We start from the raw sequence: 25,841 nt of genomic DNA, 5'->3' as shown, positions 1-25,841 counted from the left end.
AAGGACGTCCTCCGGGTCCGCATACGGATTATAGGATGGCGTAACCTGCGGTACGGCGAGATCATCCATTCCCAATGTCTTCTAATCTAATGGACAAATGAAAGACGGACAAATATCAGTCACAACCCCGAAGAAATTAATGTAAGCAACAATGCTTCAATCAGACCCCCAGCCTAATTTGTGGAAAACCCACAAACCCCACCACGCTACTAGATGCCTCAGAAATTCTAGAATTCCCTCTTATGTGAAATCTGACCCATTTACCAATAAATAATCTCCCCAAAAGACAGGCAAACCAGTAATTCTCGTAGACACAGGCACAGTGACTGTGCTAATATTCTTATATTTCTTATCCATGGCCTCTTTTCTTGTAAAATCAACTTTTAAAATTATGCTACTGTGCCTAAAGGGCTCTGGGAGTGGTACCAGACCCCCTCTGTGGTGTGGCCTCACATTCTAGCACTACCTACCTCTGCCAGCTGTAATCTCACACAATGGGAGGGGGAAGTGCTCCTACACAGTGTAACAGCCTGTGAAGCTACAGTCCTGTAGTAGGAGCTCTCCTTATGGAGACTTACAGCCATGGACGGTCCACTAGGGGTTTCTGGGAAATATGCAAATATGTTTTCCAAGATGGGATAAGGAAAACATTGCCTATTATGGCTACCTTCTGTGGATCTACAGCACAGAGGGGCTCTGGTAAAACCCCCAGGAGCCCTTCTAAAAGATAAGAATAATTTTAAAAGTTGATGGATAACAAATATAAGAAGATCACTAAATGCCACTGTATTATCATCTTTGATTTTGATGGTAAATTTGAAGGTTTAATTCAAAGCCTCTCCAATGGATGGGTGTAGTGGCCTCTGCAGGGTCACAATGTGCTTCTAGCGATATCAACTGATATAAGGCAATTGTACTCTAGAAGGGTGTTGTCAAGAAGGGCAATCATTTCCAGTAAAGCAGAATTATTACATTATGACATAAAGATACGTACATTCATGTAAACATCCCACTACTATCCAGAGTTTGAGGAGGACTTTCTAAATCTCTACCATTCAAGGCTGCGAGTTGAATGAGCTTTGGTTTCACACTGATTACCTTAGACTTGCCTTAATATGGGCAATCAGAGGTTGTCAGAAGTACAGTGCCCTGGGCCAGCGCTTGTTCTAGTCTGCCCATTGTATTTATCATGTCTGCTGTATTCAGTACTTAGGAATTCCGCTCTGAAAAAAATCAAAGGAGTTGGGGTTATATATTTTTTATTTGATTTGACACCAAAGACTGTACCATGACTATGCTTCATCACAGTGTAATCAAACCGAATGGTGTGGCATTGGGACCTTGACTCTACTACAGTCACCAAAATTCTGGGTGTTGCGCAGTTGAGGAATATTATATCGGGGGTTGGGGTGGTCTTCTAGAGGGCCCACTGCAACGCAGACCACCCATCAAATTTTATACTGAGAAGGACTTCAACCCATGAAATCCTGGTTCATTTGTTCATGCTCTTAATACACAAGAGATATTTCAGGACCTTTGAAGGTCCTCCAAAGGTCCTGAAACCACAGACTGAAAGCAGCAGAAGGGAAGCATCCTTTATTCCCCAAAAAGTACCAGTACCAGAAGTAGGAGCTGATTCCAGACTTAGTGGCTATAATATTCATACAGATCAGGGCCCATGACAGCCTTAATCCACCCCTGGTGTAACAGCCAATCTAAGACAACCTAAATTGAAGAGACTGGAGGGTGGAGGGATGGAGGGTGATGCTGCCTCTCAGTTCCTTAAACTTAGAACCTGTCACCAGGTTTCCCCCCACTACACTAATAGACCCCTCAGGAGTTCTAGAATTTGCTGTATGTTAAATGTGTACCAAAAAAAAAATTGGTGCACACCACCCTGAGCAGTGCAGGGGGCCCCAGATTCATGAAGACCGTGCACCAGTTTTGATTAATCCGTCGCACCCAGCACACTCCACAGGCAAAGTGTGTGAATCCAGCCTAAAAAAAGAAAAGCAGAAAGATCAAACAGTGATTCAGAAATCTAGAAGGAACTGTAGCAATATTGGGCAAATGGTTGCAGATGTAAAAGGTGACTTCCACCTACTCATGCAGTCAGTATGTATGGATATATGTGGGCGGTGAGAAAGAAGGGAGTCACTAGAGCTAAACATAGCCGTGTAGAGGCAAGGTCAGGAAATATCTCTCCCGCTAGCAGATTGGAAGCTGCGGATCAGAAGTAACGCGTGTCTATGAGCGCTCATCAAACAGGCGTTCTCCTATTCTAGCTTACAGACGTGTACAATGCTCTTACCATTCTTAAATTCACCCCCACAGTCCCCTCCAAAGGAAATGTTGCCAGAAGGGAGACACAGAAACATTCATTTGCAGGCATTTATTTATTTGGGCGCAGGGTGGTGCAGAAAGTTTGTGCCGCAAGGGATTAATAATTAATAATTTGGCGCACAAACTCAAAAGGTTGAGAACTGTCTCCCCACTCAATCCCTGGACCAGCTTTTAGCTGCTCTAACTGTGCACCAAAAATTGCGCCACAAAACAAGTCGGAAAAATAGAAGTGCCGGAAAAGTATCGGATTCACAAGTTTTGCGCCCAAAACAAGAACAAGTTGTGGGTGTCAGAAAACCATCAAAATTATGGCGCCGACACTTCGTAAATGAATGCCAGTTTTCCATTTGTAAGTCGTTAATAAATGGAACTACTATCTTTAACTATACCTATAACACTATGTGGGAAATGGAGGTTTATATCCATTCAGGGTCTGTAAAAAGCTGGGTGATAACTCACTTAGGTGCTATAGGATCTACTATTAATCTACCATGATAAACCAGGGACATTACTCATAGATCCCATCACCGTGACTGTGGTAATCTTCTTTCATCTGTTATCCATGGCCTCCTTCCTTCTAGAATCAACTTTTAAAATTATACTAATGAGCCAGAAGGGCTCCTAGGGTGTTAACAGAGCCCCTCTGTACCGCAGATTCACAGGTTGTTACATATGCCCATCCCAATGTGTGCTGAAACTTCTGCTGCAGTGTGATTAAATGAAGCAGGGGGAAGTGCTGAAGGAGCAGTGGGAATGAGACAGTGTAACAGCCTGTGAAGCTGCAGAAGAAGAGTGATATTTTTTTGAGCATATTTGATGGTGAGCTATTGAGAATACTAGTTCTCTTCGTCAGACATGATGTTATGCATTAAACAGCACAGAGTGGCTCTGGTAACGTCCCATCCTTCCTACCCCAGACCCATACAGACTCATTAGCACAAATTTAACAGTTGATTTTAGAAGAAGGCCCCGGATAACAATTATAAGAAGATTACCATGGTGATGGTGTCTGGATCTATGAGTAAGTGTCTCTGGTCTATCATGATTTCGATGGGAGATTAAGTCCCCACTGCTAGTGTCAAACCACTTTGACTGAAGGAGATAGGGAACACCCAAAGTTCAATATATTTATACTATTCCAGGAGGAATAAAAGAGGAATTGCTTTTTGCTGAAAAAAACACCCCTGCATTCATATTTTCTGAGGAATCCTATCCCCACTCATGGGTGAAATGCAGCATAGTGAAAGCCAAGCTGTGTAAAATTTACCACCAGATGTATTATGTGGGGTCCATTTAGGAAGACGCCCCTAACAGATGATCCCATAACACACATGTATTAGGAAGTTACTGATACAAACTTGTAGCAAGATGTGTCCTAAGGCAGTCATCTATCTCCTGCTCCGTATTTATGTCTTTATTGTGTCCAGAAGAGAAATTAGAGGAGAATAGGCGCCTCTTCTGATGTAAACCTATCCTCACAGTCTGGGCTACAGTTACCGTGTAGGGTTACACCAACTGTTACATTTGTTGGGGGAAGATTAGGATATTTGACCTTTTTTTTTGGCATGGGTGTTAAAGGGCTAAGGTCAATTTCTCCAGTCCTCCTGAAAACCATTTTGCGGCCGAGACTAATTAGCATTTTGGGTATTAAGTTCAGATCTGTGTTTAGCTTTCCCTTTAGCAGTGTCTGTATTTTTCAAATAACGGATTGTAATTTTAACGGATAAGCTGATACAAAATGAGCAACGGTTCTTTTAAAGGATACCTTGTAATGCATCAGTTCTAAAAACTATCTACTCAACTATTAGCTCAAATAACGGAAGGTCCAACGGATGAAGGTCCTAACGGACACCATTACAAGTCCACTGAAATCAATGGATCCGTTAGTCATCCGTTATTAACGTTACTAACGAAAACTGCAAAACGGAAGGCTGAGCGCAGATGTGAACTGGCCCTTACTCTGAAATAGAGATGAACAAATCCTCCAAAGTTCACTTTGCAGAAACTTTTTAAAAGGATTTAGTTTGGATAGAAATCTATTAGGGCCCGAAGTGATGTTGCTCCAAGTGTTCTGGAAATTGGTATATAACCTCCTCCAGTTTTCTAAAACACTTCAAAACATACTGGCAGGTTGATTAGATTGTGAGCTCCATGGGGACAGGGACTGATTTGACAAACTCTGTGCAGCGCTGCGTAATCTGTGTGCGCTATATAAATTAAATTCGTTAAACGTTAGATTTTTTTTTTTTTTTAATCCCCAGTACCCCTTCTGTAAGCTCTGGGATGAGTGACACCAGAATCTAGCCACCACTATGCCAGAATTTGTGAACCAATGCCATGTCACGGATGTAAAGAATTGGGGTTATTGAAGGTAGTGAAAAGACCCCTTTAACCACTTAGATGCCACGGTCAGTAATATTTTTGGCATATGCGGAATTGTGGCATATGTAATGCCCCAGGATACAGTAGATCTTTAAAGGATCTTGCCCATAGATGTGTGTGAATCTTTTACCGGAAATCCGTGCAATTAGGCCACATTCAAATGGATCACGGCCGGGTGTAGAAGGAAGGAGAAGCGAGTGCTCCCCACCCCTCCATTCCCTATATTTTTGAGGCCACCCAGCTCGGTCACGGTATGTTGAGGTACTGTGTGCTCACCGCACCATGCCCAAGCGCCATAGACTTCAATTCTGGCCACAATAACGGCCGTGTATTTTAACTATAAGCCATAACGCATTTGTATTACTGCAGTCCCTCAGGGACAGTATTCTCTGGTATCTTTTGGTAAGAGCCTCAATAATCTAGACTACGGACTCTTCCCTATCTACAACATCTGGCCAACAGATACTTCATGTTTATGGCCCAAAGAGTTTGTACAACAGAAAACAATTTCCATAGTGAAAGAGAGAGATACTACTATCTACATATACTGTTACTGAAGGAGAATGTATAAATCTTTTAGGTCAATTACATAACTGCAAGTGTAATGTGTCCAACACGTGTTCCAGACTGGAACGTCCATCAAGAACCGGAACTGAACTGAGCATCTAAGTTCCATTCTGTATGTCAGTGTTTGGCCCGCACGTTCCAGCCAGCACACACTGCGAGTTGGAGGCATCACACTCGCTCGTGTGTATGGGGCCTTAGGCTAAGAAAATCCTCCATCGAATAACAGATGAACATGTGGCTCTCCAGACTAGGCTCACAACTCTGAATTTGTAATTTAAAAAACGCATCTGAGATTATTATTATAAAAATTCCCTGCCGTAGGGATGTCAGGAGCGAGGAGTGTGAGTGTCTACAGGAGACTGTCCCTCAAGGGGAAAAGATTATCTCACAGATAAACTTCCTGTCAACAAATAAACTGAAAAACTCCTGCAAGATATACATTTTTTTAAATAAAATTGTCTGAGAAAAGTATTTTCCATTCATCTATCATTTACAAACTTAATTTTTTTTTTACCTGACAACCCCTTCAATCCAACTAACTCTTCAGCACAGAGACTTGATTTTCAGATGCAGTCACGTCACTCTTCTCGTTTTTAACATTTGTTCTTCAGTTCTCCCTACGTGTCTCCTTTCTGCAGTACAAAAGACAATAATGCACATTTTATATAACTTCCTTTTATGGACATTTGGCAAAAAGTTTATACTCCACGACTCTTCTGTCTACACTCCTCAGTAATAGGGAGCTCTGCTCATATAGACATCAGCGAACAAAACCTTGAATTTCAGTTCTGAGAAGGATTTGGAAGATTCTGACGGCAGGATGGCCTTTTATAGTAAAGGTATCCTGCAAGGGACACACTATAACTACATCAACAAAACCTACTGATTGTTCTTTTACATATATATATATATCTAAGTTTACTTTAAAGCTGATCTGTCATGGTGATTTGGGACACTAAACCACCCACAGGTCTTTACAGATCAGTGATTTAGTGTCGCAAATTGCCCTGTATGATTTTGTAAAAAAAAAACCCTTTATACTCACCTCCTGGCTCATTCCATTCAGTGCCTGCAAGTTGTACTGCGCATGCGCAATAAAGCTGGGGTATTATCCCTGGTTCATGAGCGGTGCCGCCCTTGTGGGATTTGCAGATATGAGTCCGATAAGGCCCTACGTATTTATAAAAAAAAATTCTATTACTTTCTCCATCTACAGCCCTCATACAGGTCCATTTGTGACCCTAAAGCACAGGTCTATAAGGACCTGCAGTTGATTTAGGGACCTAAATCCTCCTTACAGGTCTTCTTTAAAGAGCACCTTAAAGATTACAACATATGTTCCTCTGTTATACCTCCTACAAATGTCTTTGTTGGGGGACCCTTGCCGACCCTATATCTCCAGGTGCGCCAATGGATGTGGCGCATGTCCAAAGAATGTGCTGTGCATGTTCAGCCCCCAGACTATAACATACATACACAAGATGTCAAAGCAGGAGCCTGTGAGGTTGGACATTGCTCAAAATGTCAATTAAGAACAAGTGGGTTGGTGCAGGGTAGGATTCATTGCAGAAAGCACTTGCTCTCCAGCCTCTTGGACTCTGAACCACCCACTGGGCACTTGCAAATCATTCATCCACATGAATTGACTTAGCAATTGGATCTCTATCCAGGGACACAAGAGGCCACCACCTAGAGCTGAAATAATTAAGTTGAGAAAGGTTCTTATGTGGTCAAAATGATGCATGTTGTTTCTAACACTGGAACGATAAAGAATTGTCTTCCATGCGCTGACGTCATCACTTCCTCATAGGCTGAATGAATGGTGAGGATAGGAAACGCAGTATATATATACCGTATATATGATGCCCACTTTTCAGAGGTATAATACCAATATCTAGGACAATAGGAATAACATCGGTTTGGAACAATTCAACAGAATCTTTTGAAAAATTCTACGAATGGAATCTTTGATGATTCACTCATCTCTAGTTTTAATGTTAACGATTATTGTCAATTCAACGTGATGGATTTAGGTCACTTACCTGCAGAGATAAGTCTGTATTACTCGGAATACATACAAAATCTGATCACAAAAAGAGGCAATATACGCGGCAAACTAAATGACAAGAGGATTTCTATTCCGTCCAGTCAATCGCTTTCCCCCCGAATCTTGACGTTCAGAGTCTGGGCTCGGTAACACGTGTTGTACTAGATTTCAATCAATAAACAATTGCGCTTTCCGTGTTCTTATGACAGCCCTTATATTGCCGGGAGGGACAGGCGGATGGGGTTAAACCTGCATGTTACCGTTAATTGCATCAGGAAAGTCACCAGGCCCCTGTCAAAAGTTTTCCATGCTTATGCAGACATATATCTCTGGGGTTCTGCGGCTAAGCATGCCATCTATCAGGAGACAGACTGCAGGATACATCAGCGCTGACAAGCGGATAGAGCCAGCTCTGCGGGACACTCAGGGAATGGCGGATGCTAGGAGCTCAGCTGTCAGTCCAGCCAGGTACCCGCACATCAATGTGAGGCTGCACTATCATTACAAACACAGAGGACGTAATGATTCTTCACTTATATAGCCGGGCAGTATACACAGTATACGATCCAGCCGGAAAAGAAGAGGGTTTCCTTACACTTCTTCCAAGTCAGGAAATTTGGGAGTGATTGTAGTCCACATTCCCGCACCGACTACTAGAGAACAACCAATAGGCAGACATCAGCTTTGTCGTACAGACTGGGACAGAGTCATCAGGGGGAAGGAAACATATCTAACAGTCTCTCTGAAGGGCTAGATAAGAAACATTTGTATCACTAGATAGAAAAGTAACGTTCTACATGGAGCTTTCATCTGGGGGTCGAGAGACTGTATTAATCAATCAAGAAATTTCTGTCTCATTGTAAGTGCGGCATAGTACATAAATGCTATCACAGGGCTAACTCAGCTTAGTCTGAGAAACACAAAGCGCATGGGAGTCCAAGCATCATAATAAAACATGATGCAAGGAGTCCCTGTATGGACAAGAGCGTTTACATGTTTTCAGTATGGCGCAGGGACTCCATGTATCACATCTAACTATGATCCTTGGACTCCCGCTCCCTGTCCATGAAATTTAGAAGCCATATGGTTTTTATTTCACAGACCAGAGACGTTTGTGTAAGTCACAAAATTCCTCCGCCACTTTTTACAACCTGTTCAATGGGATATGACCGCAATGCAAATGTATTTAAGGCTACATTCACACCTTGTTTGATGGACACATTCCGTGGATATGACAAAAGAGCATCTGGGGTATATGCTGAACCTATATCCAAAGACAGAGGCCTCCATTTTTATCCATCTGTAGAGTATATATAGGATCTTGCAGGAAAAAAAGAATGAAAAAACGTAGCAAACTGCATCTTTAAAGTCTGCTCCTTTTTGTTGAACGACGTATCAATGGGGTACGGATGCAACACAAAGCATCTATATGCGGCCTCAGCTGAGCACACACTCAGGGAGATCCTCTGGTGATGTCAATGGACAGCATAAAGGGAGTGTCATCACTAGGGGAAACACCCTGAAGATTGGCAGCAGCCAATCACTGTTCACTCCTAATCCCAATTTCAAGGGGGGGAGGAGGATGACGTATCCCAATGTATGATCATACAGCGGGATACTTTCCGGACCTCCATTGTAATGACACGCTAGAATCCTCTGTACATATCCATACAACAGAGGCTACAACGAAATGCGAACGTAGCCTTATACAGACACACTAATGTATATATGGGTATTTATACATGGCTAATTACATAACACCTAGAATATCTATATGTACAAGTATAGAGTCTACAGTAGGATCAACAATCTTATATAGTTACATACATACACAGAAATCACACATAATAGAACCTGCTTCCTTAGGGTTAGTGCTGTCCTTTCATGGGGGTCAGGAGGAAGAGAAAGAGATTCCCATCCCTAAATATTCCTATGAAAAGACCCCACACCTCCACCACTAAGACCACTCACACTGCTGTAGACCCCAATGTTGCAAGAAGTAGATAGCTATGGTTGCATGTCTGGATAAACTTTAAGGGGTTGTCCAACTTTACTAAAATATCTAGAGGTAGGTTCAGGGGGCTGTAAAAAAAAAAGCATACTTACCTTCTCCGACGCCACCGTCTGACAACTTCGGCTCACCTGGCTTGCCCACCCGTCCTAGCGCTTTATCAAAATTGATACTCTATGCAAATTCTATTGGACTTCTACCTTCATTAGGCCTATAGTAAAGGATTGTAGCTGGTGCACTGTGTCAGATCCCTTCCCTGAAGACATCAAAGCCCCCTCCCCTCTAGCAGTAGGCTTCTGGTTAGACATTACAGCACAGGGGCCGCGGAATGCAGAGATTAAAGAACACAGCAGTGTGAGGATACAACATAACAACGTATTTTGCAGCTCTTCGTAGAAACTGATACAAGACCCTGCCCGCAGGAGCTTACGCTCTATATACTTGATCCTTATCTTTACCAGTGACACATGTACAAACTGGATTACATGTAATATTTCCAACTGTAACTTTGTAGCTGCAACACATGTAATATGACTCCCTGGTGCAAGCTATGCACTTGGTGCACTGCCAGATAGTCTCTTAGTTTCACTGAGACGTTATTGAAATTATCAATGACTTTGTAGATGTTACACATTGTCACCGGGTGATACTACATCCATAGTGACCTGATGATACTACATCCATAGTGACCTGATGACGCTACATCCATAGTGACCTGATGACGCTACATCCATAGTGACCTGATGACACTACATCCATAGTGACCTGATGACGCTACATCCATAGTGACCTGATGATGTTACATCTATAGTGACCTGATGACGTCACATCTATAGTGACCTGATGATGTTACATCTATAGTGACCTGATGATGTTACATCTATAGTGACCTGATGATGTCACATCTATAGTGACCTGATGATGTTACATCTATAGTGACCTGATGATGTTACATCTATAGTGACCTGATGATGTCACATCCATAGTGACCTAATGATGCTACATCCATAGTGACCTGATGATGTCACACCCGTAGTGACCTGATGATGTCACATCTATAGTGACCTGATGATGTTACATCTATAGTGACCTGATGATGTCACATCCATAGTGACCTGATGATGTTACATCCATAGTGACCTGATGATGTCACATCTATAGTGACCTGATGATGTCACATCTATAGTGACCTGATGATGTTACATCTATAGTGACAGAACCCCTTCTTGATTAGTGGTGGCCCCACCATTCTGACACCCACTGATCAAACACTTATGCCCTCTGTGAATAGGGTCTAAAGTGTTAAAGGGCTTCTCCAATCACAGCAGGTCAGGCCCTATCCAAAAGATAGGGCCTTACTTGCTGATCCATGGGGGTCCCTGCTCTGAGACCCCCGTGGATCAGCAAGTTATGCCCTAACCTGTGGATAGGCTCTACCTTGCTATGAGTATTTATGGCATGGAAACGTCATGATGAGATATCCTGCATCTCTTCTTAGACACTAAGCATTGATATAAAACCCTGTCCCCAGGAGCTTACACTCTAAACACTTGATTGGTATCTTTACCAGTGACCGAGCTGTTTACATGTAATATTTCCTAGTGTATTTCAGATACAAGACATGTAATGTGACTCCCTGGTGCGAGCTCTTGTCACAGCAGGTTGACGCCATTGTCTTCATGTGAGGAGGATGAGAGCGATTGAATTTGTGGTCTCAGTCCTCACCTGTCCCATATGTTCCTATTGTACTGTACACAATGCAGTGTGAGGGTGCACCTTTCATGGTACACTACATGTACAGCAGGTTAAGGGATGAGTATAGTGTAAGGATGATGGTGATGTGAATGTCTCGTATTGGGGTCACAGTAAAGTCCAATGCAATGGCCCTGACTCTAAATACCAAAACAGCTCTGCTGGTAGATGTCCCCTCAGGCCCCTGGTGCATTAGATTTCATCCCTAGATACGGCCCAATACCAGAATCAGCACATCACTGCAATGGCAAACGCCTGCCCGCAGCCGTCACATGTCACTATGTTACTCCAACTGCAGGTCCAGGCCAAAGTGATAAACTAGTAACAATCAACTGACAGGAGCAGAGCCCCATACACAACTCCACGACATTATATCTGTACTGTGACATCACTGTGTGTATTATCCCTGTACTGTGACATCACTGTGTGTATTATCTCTGTACTATGACATCACTGTGTGTATTATCTCTGTACTATGACATCACTGTGTGTATTATCTCTGTACTGTGACATCACTGTGTGTATTATCCCTGTACTGTGACATCACTGTGTGTATTATCTCTGTACTGTGACATCACTGTGTGTATTATCCTTGTACTGTGACATCACTGTGTGTATTATCCATGTACTGTGACATCACTGTGCGTATTATCCCTGTACTGTGACATCACTGTGTGCATTATCCCTGTACTGTGACATCACTGCGTGTATTATCCCTGTACTGTGACATCTCTGTGTATTATCCCTGTACTGTGACATCACTGTGTGTATTATCCCTGTACTGTGACATCACTGCGTGTATTATCCCTGTACTGTGACATCTCTGTGTATTATCCCTGTACTGTGACATCACTGTATGTATTATCCATGTACTGTGACATCACTGTGCTTTTTATCCCTGTACTGTGACATCACTGCGTGTATTATCCCTGTACTGTGACATCACTGCGTGTATTATCCCTGTACTGTGACATCACTGTGTGTATTATCCTTGTACTGTGACATCACTGTGCGTATTATCCCTGTACTGTGACATCACTGTGTGTATTATCACTGTGTGTATTATCCCTGTACTGTGACATCACTGTGTGCGTATTATCCCTGTACTGTGACATCACTGTGCGTATTATCCCTGTACTGTGACATCACTGTGCGTATTATCCCTGTACTGTGACATCACTGTGTGTATTATCCCTGTACTGTGACATCACTGTGTGTATTATCCCTGTACTGTGACATCACTGTGTGCGTATTATCCCTGTACTGTGACATCACTGTGTGTATTATCCCTGTACTGTGACATCACTGTGCGTATTATCCCTGTACTGTGACATCACTGTGTGTATTATCCTTGTACTGTGACATCACTGTGCGTATTATCCCTGTACTGTGACATCACTGTGTGTATTATCCTGTACTGTGACATCACTGTGCGTATTATCCCTGTACTGTGACATCACTGTGTGTATTATCCTGTACTGTGACATCACTGTGCGTATTATCCCTGTACTGTGACATCACTGTGTGTATTATCCTGTACTGTGATATCACTGTGCGTATTATCCCTGTACTGTGACATCACTGTGTATTATCCCTGTACTGTGACATCACTGTGTGTATTATCCTGTACTGTGATATCACAGTGTGTATTATCCCTGTACTGTGACATCACTGTGTGTATTATCTCTGTACTGTGACATCACTGTGCGAATTATCCCTGTACTGTGACATCACTGTGTGTATTATCCTGTACTGTGACATCACTGTGTATATTATCCTGTACTGTGACATCACTGTGTGTATTATCTCTGTACTGTGACATCTCTGTGTGTATTATCTCTGTACTGTGACATCACTGTGCGTATTATCCCTGTACTGTGACATCACTTTGTGTATTATCCTGTACTGTGACATCACTGTGTATATTATCCTGTACTGTGACATCACTGTGTGTATTATCTCTGTACTGTGACATCACTGTGTGTATTATCCCTGTACTGTGACATCACTGTGTGTATTATTTCTGTACTGTGACATCACTGTGTGTATTATCCCTGTACTGTGACATCACTATGTGTATTATTTCTGTACTGTGACATCACTGTGTGTATTATCCCTGTACTGTGACATCACTGTATGTATTATCCTGTACTGTGACATCACTGCGTGTATTATCCCTGTATTGTGACATCACTGCGCGTATTATCCCTGTACTGTGACATCACTGTGTATTATCCCTGTACTGTGACATCACTGTGTGTATTATCCCTGTACTGTGACATCACTGTGTGTATTATCCTGTACTGTGACATCACTGTGTATATTATCCTGTACTGTGACATCACTGTGTGTATTATCTCTGTACTGTGACATCACTGTGTGTATTATCCCTGTACTGTGACATCACTATGTGTATTATCTCTGTACTGTGACATTACTGTGTGTATTATCTCTGTAATGTGACATCACTGTGTGTATTATCCCTGTACTGTGACATCACTGTGTATATTATCCCTGTACTGTGACATCACTGTGTGTATTATCCCTGTACTGTGACATCACTGTGTGCATTATCCCTGTACTGTGACATCACTGTGTGCATTATCCCTGTACTGTGACATCAATGTGTGTATTATCCCTGCACTGTGACATCACTGTGTATATCCCTGTACTGTGACATCACTGTGCGTATTACCTCTGTACTGTGACATCACTGTGTGTATTATCCCTGTACTGTGATATCACTGTGTGTATTATCCCTGTACTGTGACATCACTGTGTGTATTATCCCTGTACTGTGACATCACTGTGTGTATTATCCCTGTACTGTGATATCACTGTGTGTATTATCCCTATACTGTGACATCACTGTGTGTATTATCCCTGTACTGTGACATCACTGTGTGTATTATCCCTGCACTGTGACATCACTGTGTATATCCCTGTACTGTGACATCACTGTGCGTATTATCCCTGTACTGTGACATCACTGTGTGTATTATCTCTGTACTGTGATCACTGTGTGTATTACCTCTGTACTGTGACATCACTGTGTGTATTATCCCTGTACTGTGACATCACTGTGTGTATTATCTCTGTACTGTGACATCACTGTGTGTATTATCCCTGTACTGTGACATCACTGTGTGTATTATCCCTGTACTGTGACATCACTGTGTGTATTATCTCTGTACTGTGACATCACTGTGTGTATTATCCCTGTACTGTGACATCACTGTGTGTATTATCCCTGTACTGTGACATCACTGTGTGTATTATCCCTGTACTGTGACATCACTGTGTGTATTATCCCTGTACTGTGACATCACTGTGTGTATTATCCCTGTACTGTGACATCACTATGTGCTATAAGACCACATTTGTTGAAATACTGATCTCCCTGCTGTAGGTAGTGATACTAGATAAGTATAATACATATGGTGTATGTATAGCAGAATACGATGACCCATATAAGAACCACGTAGTCTTTAATGCTGCAGGTTTATGATTGGTCCTTATACATTTAATGTAAACATGTGCAGAGCCTCTCTCCTCCTAGCACTGTATACATTGTGTAGGTTACTATGGGCCGTGTGTATGATATATGTGTATAGGGCTGCAGTCACACTGGCCGCCGCTCCGGCTATCAGGACTATTAGCTTCCAGTCTCCTCCCAATTGCTGCTGCGTTTATCAGCAGCCCCCAGTGCGCATGCGTCGCTGCGAGCACACTGTGCATGTCCGAGTGACGCATTGCAGGTACCGACTGTCCAATCAGCGTTCAGCTCACCACATTCAGACGAGTCCCCCTCAGCATTTAGTATACATGCGTGTATGAAAAATAGTCCCCTTCCTTACGCGCACCACATTCCCTATCACCGCTAACTCATGCACAACTAAACACCTGCTACTTCCGATAACTGATAAGGTGTTTTTCACCGAACGTTCTCCTGCCTATCTCCTGTAAAGTAAGTTACGGCGCGGTTCTTGTGTGCGGAGAAGCCGCGCCATCACTTTCTTCCTTAGGGGGCGGGGTTTGCGCGTCGGCGGAGGAATCCAGGGCGGAGGGAGGTGTTTATGAAGAGCGGTTGGCGGCGGTTGGAAATTAGTCCGAGTCGAGCCTGCGAGGGGTGAGGTTGTCACTGCTGAGCTGCTGCTGGAGCTGCGCTAACTACATCCATTGGAAATGGTGAGTGACGCCCGGCCGCTACGCCCTGCTCCTCCGCCGCCTCCTCGTATCCGTCAGCTGTGTACGGAGTCGCCTTTCTGGCTTCTGCTGAGGGCTTACTGCGCAGTTGCGTTTAAATTTCATGCGGAACGTGGCTTCCAATGAGTAATGGAGGGTTTGGTGCGGCATTGGGTCTGCATTAGTTTAGGGTTGTCATTTTCAGGCTGTGAATCTATTGTTTCACATACTTACAGGTGCAGTAGACTCTAGTGTACCTCTCCTTCATAATCTGCTTTATGCTTTTAAAGTGCATGTTATGTCGAAGCTGCTGCAGCACCTCTTATTAAACCTTGCAATTACTTGTTGCTTTGGCAGTCTCTTGCGGCTTTGGAACATCTTGAGCTTGGGGTGCTGTGTAATAGCTGCAGTTCCCTGTCAATCAAGGGTTATAGCTGCTGCAGAACCTCATGTATTATAAGCTTGTCTGTTGTGCATGTTGCTGCAGAACAGCTTCTATTTCTGCTGAGGATTATCTTTGGATGTAGATAAACTTGTTATAATTGTGTCTGGGGATCTGATCCGAGTGTGAGGAGTTCATTCATTGATCCAGTTGTGATGTTGCAGAGTTGGTTTTGCACAGGATGATTGACTAAAGCCAGGGCTGCGGCATGTAGCTTCCTCCCCCTCCCACGCCCTGTCGCCCGCTTGCTGACTGACAGCCTCTTTGTATACTGAAGAGGCTGTGGAGTGGCGTTACATAATCTGAATAACCTCGTGTGAAACTGGGTCGTACACTAATAGCCGGGGATGTATGTGGCATGGCTGCCAGACCCCACTAGGGTGCAGAAGCTATACGGTGTGGTCGGAAGGGTGGGGGTAGCATACATTATGGCCTGTAGATCGATGCCCTGGTCAAAGTTCACCACGGAGGTGTCTCCTATCTCCGTATAGGGAGTTGACTTGAGGGATTTGTCACCCACTGGAAAGGAGTAGTCATCCCCTCCCTAGATCAGGGTGGGTCCAGCCGCATTGTGCTGCAGTTTCCGGAAGGAAGGGCTTGGGTCCTGCCCATACTGCCTTGATGGTGACTTGGACATATCCCACGGTGGCAGTTCACACGCAGAACTAACTTTAATGCAAATTTTGTCTAAGGGATTTTATACAATGGTGTCCCTTTAAACGGCTGCTTTTAGGTCTTGGGTTATGTGGAATTTTTGTACCCGCAAAATCCATAACTGCAACGATTGCATAATACATTTTTACACCTGTATATATTCGTCTCATACTCCTTCACGTGCCTACAGGTCGTGCACCGGCTGAGTAAGGCAGAGTTGTGACAGTGCTGCTACTACTAGGCGTGGCACGCGTATGAATGAGCAGAATGCAGGCGTGTACCCCTGGTATTCCCTCGTCTGACGTAACAAAGGGCTAATGTCTATTTCACTAGGCCCTGTGAAGTATCAGGGTTGGGTTAGATTTCTTTGCATGAGACCATAGTAAAGTTGCTGTGCCAGATGTGGGGGGGCAACAGGTTACAGTGCATTGGTTACAGAATGCATGAAGTGCCCAAAGAGTGGAGGCTGAACCTGCAGGCAGCTGGCATTGTGACTTGTAGATCATATTAACATCAGTGATTGGGCATAGAAGTTGGCAGGATAGTGTGCCATGCACATGTGTGTGGCAGGACATGATTGCTGTGGGTAAAGCTATTGATAAGCAAGGGAGAAAGCGGCCTCCCATCTTCTCCTGGCTACAGATGTTGCAGAAGAATCCAGCACAACTATGAGCCTTTGTTCTAGGAGAGAAGCTGGAGCAAGTAGTGGTTGTCCATGGCTTTTTTTGTGTGTATCTACATATCTATTTCCCTATTTAGGGCGCTTGTCTGGGTAAAGTGTAGCTCTGAGCAGAAGCATGCAAGCTTTAATGTTGGGGTCACCCTGGCCTAATGGGAGGAGATTGTATCTACCCTTGTAACAGGAAATGGATGTTTCCTTATTATTTCTACACTTATTTCATGGTACCTGATAGAATTTGTCTTTTTTTGAAAAACTTGTTGCTTTGTTCCTATTTTATGAAGACCTGAAGAGATATCAACTCTTGTAATATTGGAATGCTTTTTATTTCAAGTGAAGTTAAACTTGGGGAGAGTTAGACACCATTAAGTCGTATGCTTAGGCCTGTGGTTGTCATGTCCAGTTTTAGAAACTTGTACTTGGTGACGTGCTCCTGGCACATGCGCCTTACTGACACTGGTAGAACTGTACATGCGCACAACACTCAGTATGTACAGTGAAGCCAAGGGGGTGTGACCCTGACCACATAGAGGCTGGGCTTTTCTATTATAACCATACAGGTTTCCATATCTGGAATCCTGAGTTTTGGTGACTCTTTAATAAAGTGCAGAAATGGCAACAGTACACTTTACCCAAGTAAATGCATGAGTTGTGGCTAAGGCAGCGATCTATGTACATTCTGCTATTGTCAGGCAACAGTCTCAACTTGTAATCTGTATTCTGAAGACTTGGTGGTAGAAATGCTACTGACCAATGCAGAATGAACCTTGACTCTAAAGCTGTGAGACCTAGGATTTGATTCTGCCCAGTCTGATTACTCTTATGTAATTTCCTATAAAGATATTTCGATCAAATCCATTGGATACCCTATCAATCATGGAGGTGACTGCAAAAGTGACCAGAGAAGCGCACATGGCCACAATTTCCAATGTGGGCCAAGGATGATCTAAAAGAGAACTATTGGCACAGATTTGTCAATCCCCATGAGACATAGCCCTTGTATAGTTTAGTAGATATATCCCTGCTTTATTCTTCCGGAAATCTTGATGATCGTCTAGTAGTGTCTTAACCACCATTGGTTCTCAGTCTGGATTATCCATGAAGACAGGATCAGGTCTGGCCTAGGCCAATGTCCCTAGACCTACCTACTAGGTGTCACAATGCAGGTTGCTGTTTATCCTCATGATGGAGGATTATGACCTTGCTAGTTAATGTAGCTTTTCTCCTAGGGACAAGCTGGGGAGCCACAATAACTCTAGGGCTTGACTTCACCAAAAGTGAAGGTTGATATAGGTTGGGCTATCTGGCTAGCTTCCTTTGGGTTCTATTACGCCTCCCTTTGTAATGGGCTTTGACTTCTTCTAGTTGTGAAAGTGGCTCTATTGATAACTAGGAGACCTGTGGGGTGACTTTGTAGGTGGTGAGTGCAGGAATTCGCTGGTCTTGTCAGGCTTTGGAACCTGACAAGCACAGCTTGAAAACTGTCACTGAACCTTAGCTGATTGTTTCTCACCCAACTCCAATATCTTCCCAAGGGAAACTAACAAATATGCTATGTAAGCTTCTGCATGGAAACTTGACCCATTAACTTTTAGTAGTGTAGTGCACAAAACGTCCACTCAATTCTTGAAGTTGTTGGAAACCTCCTTCATGGCTCCCACTGCTGGCTTGGGATTTTCATCCATTTCCTCAAGGATGGCTTATGTTACAGGTCATTCTAGGATAAGAAACCTAGGGCCGGAATTCTAATTCTGCTTCATTTTGGGTACTATGGGGTAGATTTATCATAAGTCTTAGAGCAGAACTGTTCTAGTTGCCCATGGCAACCAATCAGGGCTCGGCTTTCATTTCCCAACAGCTGTTTATAAAATGTAAGCTGAGCTCTGGTTGGTTTCTATGGGCAACTAGAACAGTGACCACAGATACTTGATGGTAAATCTCCCCCTATGACTTTTGCCTACATCTTGCCATGATTCAATGGAGACCATGGCTTGTCTGGTATAATTAAAGGATTAAGGTTAAAATTCAAGTACAGTAGTGGTCTGGCACATGAGGCATCAGTAGGCGGCTTCTTGTTCTGGTGTGGACTTTATTTTGAAATGTTCATCACGTTACTGTCTTGTGACTCAGGTTATTGGAGTATTGTCCAGTGGACAAATTGTATAAACCCCTGGGACCAGCTGAGAGGCCATTGTTGTATGTTGAAGGCTTGGTAGTCTTGTGTCTGGCCTGTTAAGGCCCCACATGAGCCATGTGTAAGACATGATGTCCTGGGAGCAGAATAGCTCACATGGCTGTTCTAAAGCCATTCTTGAAGGCTTGAAATCAAGCCTTTCCATTCCCCACTGGCATGCATGCCCCTGTAAGAGCTCTGCCCACTATGGTGTGAGATTGGTGGGATACTTAATCCTGGTTTGTGGTTGCCTGGTTGAATCTGTGAAACTACCCAGAGGCTTAATTGTGAACATGTCATTGGGTATTTCTGGGGTCTATCGGTTTTATATATACATGATCTACTTATGGAGGGGGTGATGTCTGAGGTAGATGAGATGTGTGCATTCATCTGACATGGATAAAAGGCCTTGGTATTCACTGCACCAGTCACTTCCCCCTCATTGCCTTCAACTTGTTGGGGTCCTTTAATGTTTAGGGTTGGGCTGATCTGTCCTGGAAGGTGTAAGTGTGAACAGTGACTAACCTAAGTGAAATATGCCATGCACTCATTGTAGCTGACTTAAAGGGATCTTTCTATTATCCCCTGGGTTTTTGACCACCATTAAGTTTATCTAGATGTAGAACATGGTGGTATGCTGCAGTCCAGCTTTTGGTGAAGCAGATGAGGAGTTTTTTCATTGTGTCAAATCCAGGGTTTTACTTCTGCTCAGTATTGGGGCAGGTAAACTGTTGGTCTTTGCCCCTTTTTATTAACTTAAAAACCCCTTAAACTACAAACTCAAGACTAGATTTGACATCTTGCATATTGGCTGTTTTTCCCATTGTAAAGGGGAGAATACATTGTATGTATTCTATGGACTTCTGAAATTGGGTTAGTGGCATAAATGGACCACAACTTTTGTATACTTCAGACAGTTGTGTTGGTTCATGATACATTTCTGCTTTCATTTCTTGTAAGTCTTATACCTCTTCTCTTGTCTTCCAGGCTGATCAACTGACAGAAGAGCAGATCGCAGGTAAGACTTTTACCCCAACCACCTGAACCTGTTGTACAATAGATGGACTTTGGAGGGTGGGGGGGACAGATAAGGAGTCACAATTGCTCTGATAGGATGTCACTTCCCCCCCCCCCCCCCCCCCCCCAAATAAAAATTGCTTGACTTGCATTTTTCCATGCACTTGTGTAGACTACTATGTAGCATGTATATGTGGCTCATAGTTTTTGTTATGAAAGTCAATCCTTTCCTACTTGTTTCTAGAGTTCAAAGAAGCCTTTTCACTATTTGACAAGGATGGTGATGGCACAATCACAACAAAGGAGTTGGGCACAGTGATGAGGTCGCTTGGGCAGAACCCCACAGAAGCAGAGCTGCAGGACATGATCAATGAAGTAGATGCTGATGGTATGATCCCTCATCTTTTGGGTTATATTTGGCACTTGCAACTGGCAATGTCAGTTTGTAATCCCATTCCTTTCATTCTTGTCAGGTAATGGAACGATTGACTTCCCTGAATTCTTGACTATGATGGCTAGAAAAATGAAGGACACAGATAGTGAAGAGGAAATCAGAGAAGCATTCCGTGTGTTTGACAAGGTAACTGCAGGCAACCAGATTCTGGGCTGCCATGATGAATCTACCCATGTGGGAATTGGTCCCCATAATTAAACATAATGGCCGCTTGTAAGCAGTGTAAACTGAGATCTAGACTATGGAAGCATGAATGCTTCCAAAAAAAAATTAAAGGGAACCAGTCATCAGCAATTGGCCTACTAAACCACTAACGGAATATTGTGAAATTGCATAACATCTAGGTTTTTTTATGTTCTGATGTGGTGGCATCCTCCAGGAAATCAACTTTGAAGTAAGTTGTAAATTCGTTGTATAAAGTCAAGATTGGGATCTCTGAATACCTCCTGTGGTTGAAATCATGCATTGTACTTCAGGAGATCTGGTTAGTGATTGCTCTAGAGGTATGACTATCAATTAGAGAAGTGGGCTTTCTGAGAGAGCTTGACTTGAGTGTTAAACTCTCCGCCTTGACTTTATACAACCAGTTTACATTTTACTTTAGTTGATTTTTCTGGATGATGCCACCACACTGAGTCATGGAAGACATGATCTGGAATGTGTGCAGCTTCTGGACAACCTGGAAGTGGTTTATGTCAATTTCTGTTAACGGCTTAAAGGGAACCTGTGGGCAATCTTCAACTTTACTCCATTTATTTCTTTCACATTGGGGGGTGGGCATATTGTGATGATGGTCACCCTCTGAAACCTTGGAGCACATGCTCAAATTGCATTTTGAAACTCATTACAACAGCTGAGGTGAGTTGTGTAATATCATTGGTTAAATTTGTTCACACATGCGTTAATATCGCATTTACGATGTGTTTTTAAACTCAAATGGAATGTAATTGGGCAAATGGCCTCTTCTCAGCTGTTTAAATGCATTTCAAAATGCAACATGTAAAGGACGCCTTAAGTTATCACTATGTGCAAATGGACCCCTACTTGGCTGAACGAATGGTGCTCAGTTTGAGCTGGTACATATGGCTAACACAGCCATGGAAATTGCACTCACAGGTTGGCTAAGGGGAAACACCCGATGGAAACTAAAGGAATGGTTAGTAAGGTAAAGAGAACCTACTCATCAAATGTTCTTCAGGTTTATGCACAAGTCTTCCCATAGAAGGCAACTGTCCATCAATCTTCAGGTTTAGCTGACAGGTTTATTGTTGGATATTTACCTTCCATCGGGCTTGGTTATAGCTTGTAGGAAGCACCCAGGCTCGGAGCAGGTATTTGCATATTGTTTATTCTGCCGGGCTGCATTGACACATAACGCAGCCCTGCAGTTTGCATACAGCACAATCGTAGACAGGTGCTTCCAACAGTCAGTAAGGGGGAAGCCAGTGTAACTCCTGAAATTCATGTATTGTAAGATCAGATTCTTGTGAGCTTCACCCTAAAAGGGATTGTCTAGGAGTATAAAACTTGACTTTAAAAATGACTCCACACCTGTCCTATAGGTTGTCTAGTCTAAAACTAGACCACCTCAGATGTTGTCGCACGTCTTCAGTACAGAACTGGTGACATTTATGACTAATGTTCCTACAATGGTCAGTGACCTATTGCACTACATAGATCATACATGCTAGCTTCTGTTGGAACAGGACTTGGTGTACACACCTGCTGCCAAACAATTGTAATTAACCGGATGCTCTGCCAACATGTGTTTATATTGTGGGAGGAATCTAATGCCTGGAAGAAACCTTCCCAAACATGTTTATTATCTAGCCTGAGGTCGCTGGATAGTAATAAGCATGTGTGATGCGTCTGACTGGGTGTGGCAGAATTCTGGGCAGTCTAAATACATCTCTGCACTTTCCACAGGACGGCAATGGCTACATCAGCGCTGCTGAACTCCGTCATGTGATGACAAATCTGGGGGAGAAGTTAACGGACGAAGAGGTTGATGAAATGATCAGGGAAGCAGATATTGATGGAGATGGTCAAGTAAATTATGAAGGTGGGTCAGTCTGATATGAACGTTGGCTTACACTTTATACAGGACAGTCCATGCATGGTGGGGATAAAGAACTGCCACAGTGACACTAGGTGGGCAATACTATTGTACCACAAAAAGGGCTTGTAGATCTCCAGCTTGATACATTGCTGTGCAATGACTCAAACTGATCTCTGTGCATTCTTAGAGTTGTAAAAGATGGAGCTCACAGCAGACAAGTATCATGGTCCTGTTACCCCACAGGAATGGAGGTGCATGTTATACAAGATGCTGCCAATTCATTGTATGGATCTGTTTTGTATTCAACATTCATTGACAGAAGACCAAAACCATTGTAGCAGACGGTAAAGAAAGTCCATGTCCACTAGACTGAAGACTGCCCTCTGATCCATCCCAATGCCCTAGTTAATTACCAAAACACTTGGCTTCCTGGGAAAACTGCAGGACTTGGGCCCTAGAGTAGCTTTTCATGTAGGCGATATGAGCGACTGTCTCCTGGACTCAAATATCCAGGTGATGAGCCCCGAGTCTGACATGTCTATTGGCAATCAACTAGATATATGCTGGAGGTTGCGTCCCTTACCATCCTGATGCCTTTGCCACAAACTTCCAATGTGATCAATGATTGTATTTTACTGGAATCTATGAAATTTCTTTGGCTTTGACATAACTAGCTCAACAAACATTACCTCCCCATAGTATAGTGTAAATAGAGGTTTGGATCGGCTAATAGTACAGACAGACTGCATAAAAGTTCTACAGTGAACATCAGAATCTGATGCGCAATAAATCTGCAATGTGGATATTCCTAATGGATGTAATGTTAATTCCTGCTTTTTTTTTTCTTGCAGAGTTTGTACAAATGATGACAGCAAAGTGAAGATTGTACAGAATGTGTTAAATTTCTTGTACAAAGATGTTTATTTGCCTTTCTTTGTTTGTAACTTATCTGTAAAATGTTTCCCCCCTTACTGTCAAGGAATGCATGTATAGTAATTTAGAATTCCATTCATGTTTCCCATATTCCTGTCACTGTCTTTTTCTTTTTTTTTTCTTAAACTTTTTATTCTTTTTGGTTTCCATGGAAAGTTGATCAAGTAACAAATGCTGCATGTGGCTTACTCTGGATTTTATCAAAGCCCCTTGTGCACATGGAAGACCTTGATGAGTTTGGTCATGCAGGAACATCCGGGCTCTTCAGTTTTAAATTTTTTTTTTTTTTTTTTTAGTTCCTTCCCACCCCTTCTCCTCCAAGTTGGATTTCTTCAAGTAACTTGTCTGCTTGTTGGAATGTGGAGTAAACGACTCTAAACTACAGATAGTTAACAATATTGAACTTATGTTGCACTAATGCAAAGCTGGTCTATCCAGATACATGTCTTGATTTTTACTTTTTTTTTTTTTCTTTTCACCCTTCCTGCCTTTCCTATCGTATTGTTTGCTCCAGACCTGGATCATGTTCACCATATGCTTACTATGAGTTTTTTCTTATGAATTACACTGACGTGAGGGGTCTGCATAGCATTACCCAGCAATGAGTTGTAAGTTCCTTCACCAGTATAAGGTTTACTTTGGTTTAGCCACTTTTCAGAAGAACCTGCTTATGGCACAATTTGCCTCAAATCCATTCCAAGTTGTATATTTGTTTTCCAATAAAAACTAAAAAGTCAATCATGGTGGTTGTTTCTTCATGTTTGCAGTTTAGAGATTTGACTGTTGGTTTACAAAAGGGAAACCTGTTACACTGGATATGTAGCATGTGATAGAGCAGGAGGAGCTGAGCCGCACCTTACACGGATTGTATGAGTTTTACTGCTCAGCTGCATAGAAATGAGTAGTGAAGTTGAAACAAATCTACATTTATGATTAGGTGTTGTGCTATTTGGGGAGTGGGAAAGCGGCTATGTATACAAACCTCTGGACAATTCCTTTAAGTCTACACACGTTGGTGCAACAATTTTTCAGCTGACACATTTTCAAGTTTCCTGAAGTAGGCCTACTTGCTCATTGCACAAGAGTCTTGTGATACATGTGATGAGTTGCCTGTTTAGTTTCACTTTTGACCTTTTTGCGGTGTGTAACTTTAGTCCCAAATAGTAGTTCCCAAAAGTAAGTCTGGGTCTAGCATGCTCTGTTAGGACTTACTAGGTGCAAGAATGGGACAAGTTCAAAGCCCCAAAGTAAAGTTGAACAAAAATCAAAGATAAATATGGCAACTGTACTAAATCCTGGAGGTGGCTATCACTGGTACACTGCCCCCTTCTGCACCTAAAAAGTGGTAGATGCATGTCCCTGTTGATCAAAAATGTGTGTCTTCCAAAATGTAGCATAAACCAAGGGCACTTAATCATAGATCCAGGCACAGACTTATCTGCTTCTAAAATCAACTTTTAAAATTATACTAATGAGCCACAAGGGATCCTGGTGTTAAGAGGCTGTTAAACAGGAGCACTCTTTCACAAAGATTACAGTAGGTAAAGGGAAGACAGCTTGTGAAGCTACAGCACAGCGGCTCTGGTAACTTTCACTGTAGATGTTCATTTTAAAAGGAAAGATGCCATGGATAACAAACATGATTACTGTTTCTCTATTGGATGTTAAATTACTAATTTATTGCACGTCTATTTGCACAACGGGGCAGATTAACCACATGGCTAAAGAACAAGTCACTTGGTGCTGACCTATATCATGTATTAGTCATTTATGCATCAGTGATAATTTGGATTTTGGCCAAACCCTTACACATTTTTAGGCATCTTAACAGAACAGATGTGACTCGGTGTTATACCTTGGTCCATAGGCTTGTGTGGCAAACTGACCATGGCAACCAATCAGAGCTGCGTTTTTGTTTTACCATAGCTTTATACACTTAGGACAGCAGGACTCGGATCAGGAGATGCATCTCAGAGGGTTCTTCCAGATTACATTTACCTTAGATCAGTGACTACACCTTAGGGATACCCCAGGGGTCTCCTTATGACATCACATAAGCAGATCTCATGGTGGAAATCGGACTTCCCTTGTCTCTGGTTCTGGATTTTCTGTGGATCCTTATTTGTTTATGCAAATATTTTCC

General features: G+C 42.7%; 1 protein-coding gene and 1 long non-coding RNA gene across 2 annotated transcripts; one reads left to right on the top strand and one right to left on the bottom strand.

The window, feature by feature from the left end:
* LOC140121095 (uncharacterized) lies at positions 1 to 15,327 on the bottom strand. Its single transcript, XR_011854028.1, has 3 exons — positions 15,006 to 15,327; positions 1,099 to 1,223; positions 1 to 86 (listed from the first exon to the last, which is right to left on the bottom strand). It is a non-coding gene; the product is annotated as an uncharacterized lncRNA (long non-coding RNA).
* Positions 15,139 to 24,436, top strand: CALM2 (calmodulin 2). The gene is made up of 6 exons (XM_072140309.1): positions 15,139 to 15,290; positions 20,223 to 20,253; positions 20,497 to 20,640; positions 20,726 to 20,832; positions 22,633 to 22,768; positions 23,617 to 24,436. Exons 1-6 carry the CDS (start codon positions 15,288 to 15,290, stop codon positions 23,643 to 23,645), a joined length of 450 nt encoding a protein of 149 aa, XP_071996410.1. The 5' UTR covers positions 15,139 to 15,287; the 3' UTR covers positions 23,646 to 24,436.
* The last annotated feature ends 1,405 nt before the right edge of the window (positions 24,437 to 25,841 follow it).

This window comes from Engystomops pustulosus, chromosome 3 (genome assembly GCF_040894005.1).
Source record: "Engystomops pustulosus chromosome 3, aEngPut4.maternal, whole genome shotgun sequence".
Lineage (NCBI taxonomy): Eukaryota > Metazoa > Chordata > Amphibia > Anura > Leptodactylidae > Engystomops > Engystomops pustulosus.
The sequence above is the reverse complement of the archived record's forward strand: the minus strand, read 5'-3'. Positions and strand labels throughout refer to the sequence as shown.

Bases quoted from the DNA above. Each gene is read 5' to 3' on its own strand.
- CALM2 (XM_072140309.1), top strand. The intron at 20,254-20,496 runs GTAAGACTTTTA...ACTTGTTTCTAG, and splicing joins GACAGAAGAGCAGATCGCAG to AGTTCAAAGAAGCCTTTTCA. The intron at 20,641-20,725 runs GTATGATCCCTC...CATTCTTGTCAG, and splicing joins CAATGAAGTAGATGCTGATG to GTAATGGAACGATTGACTTC.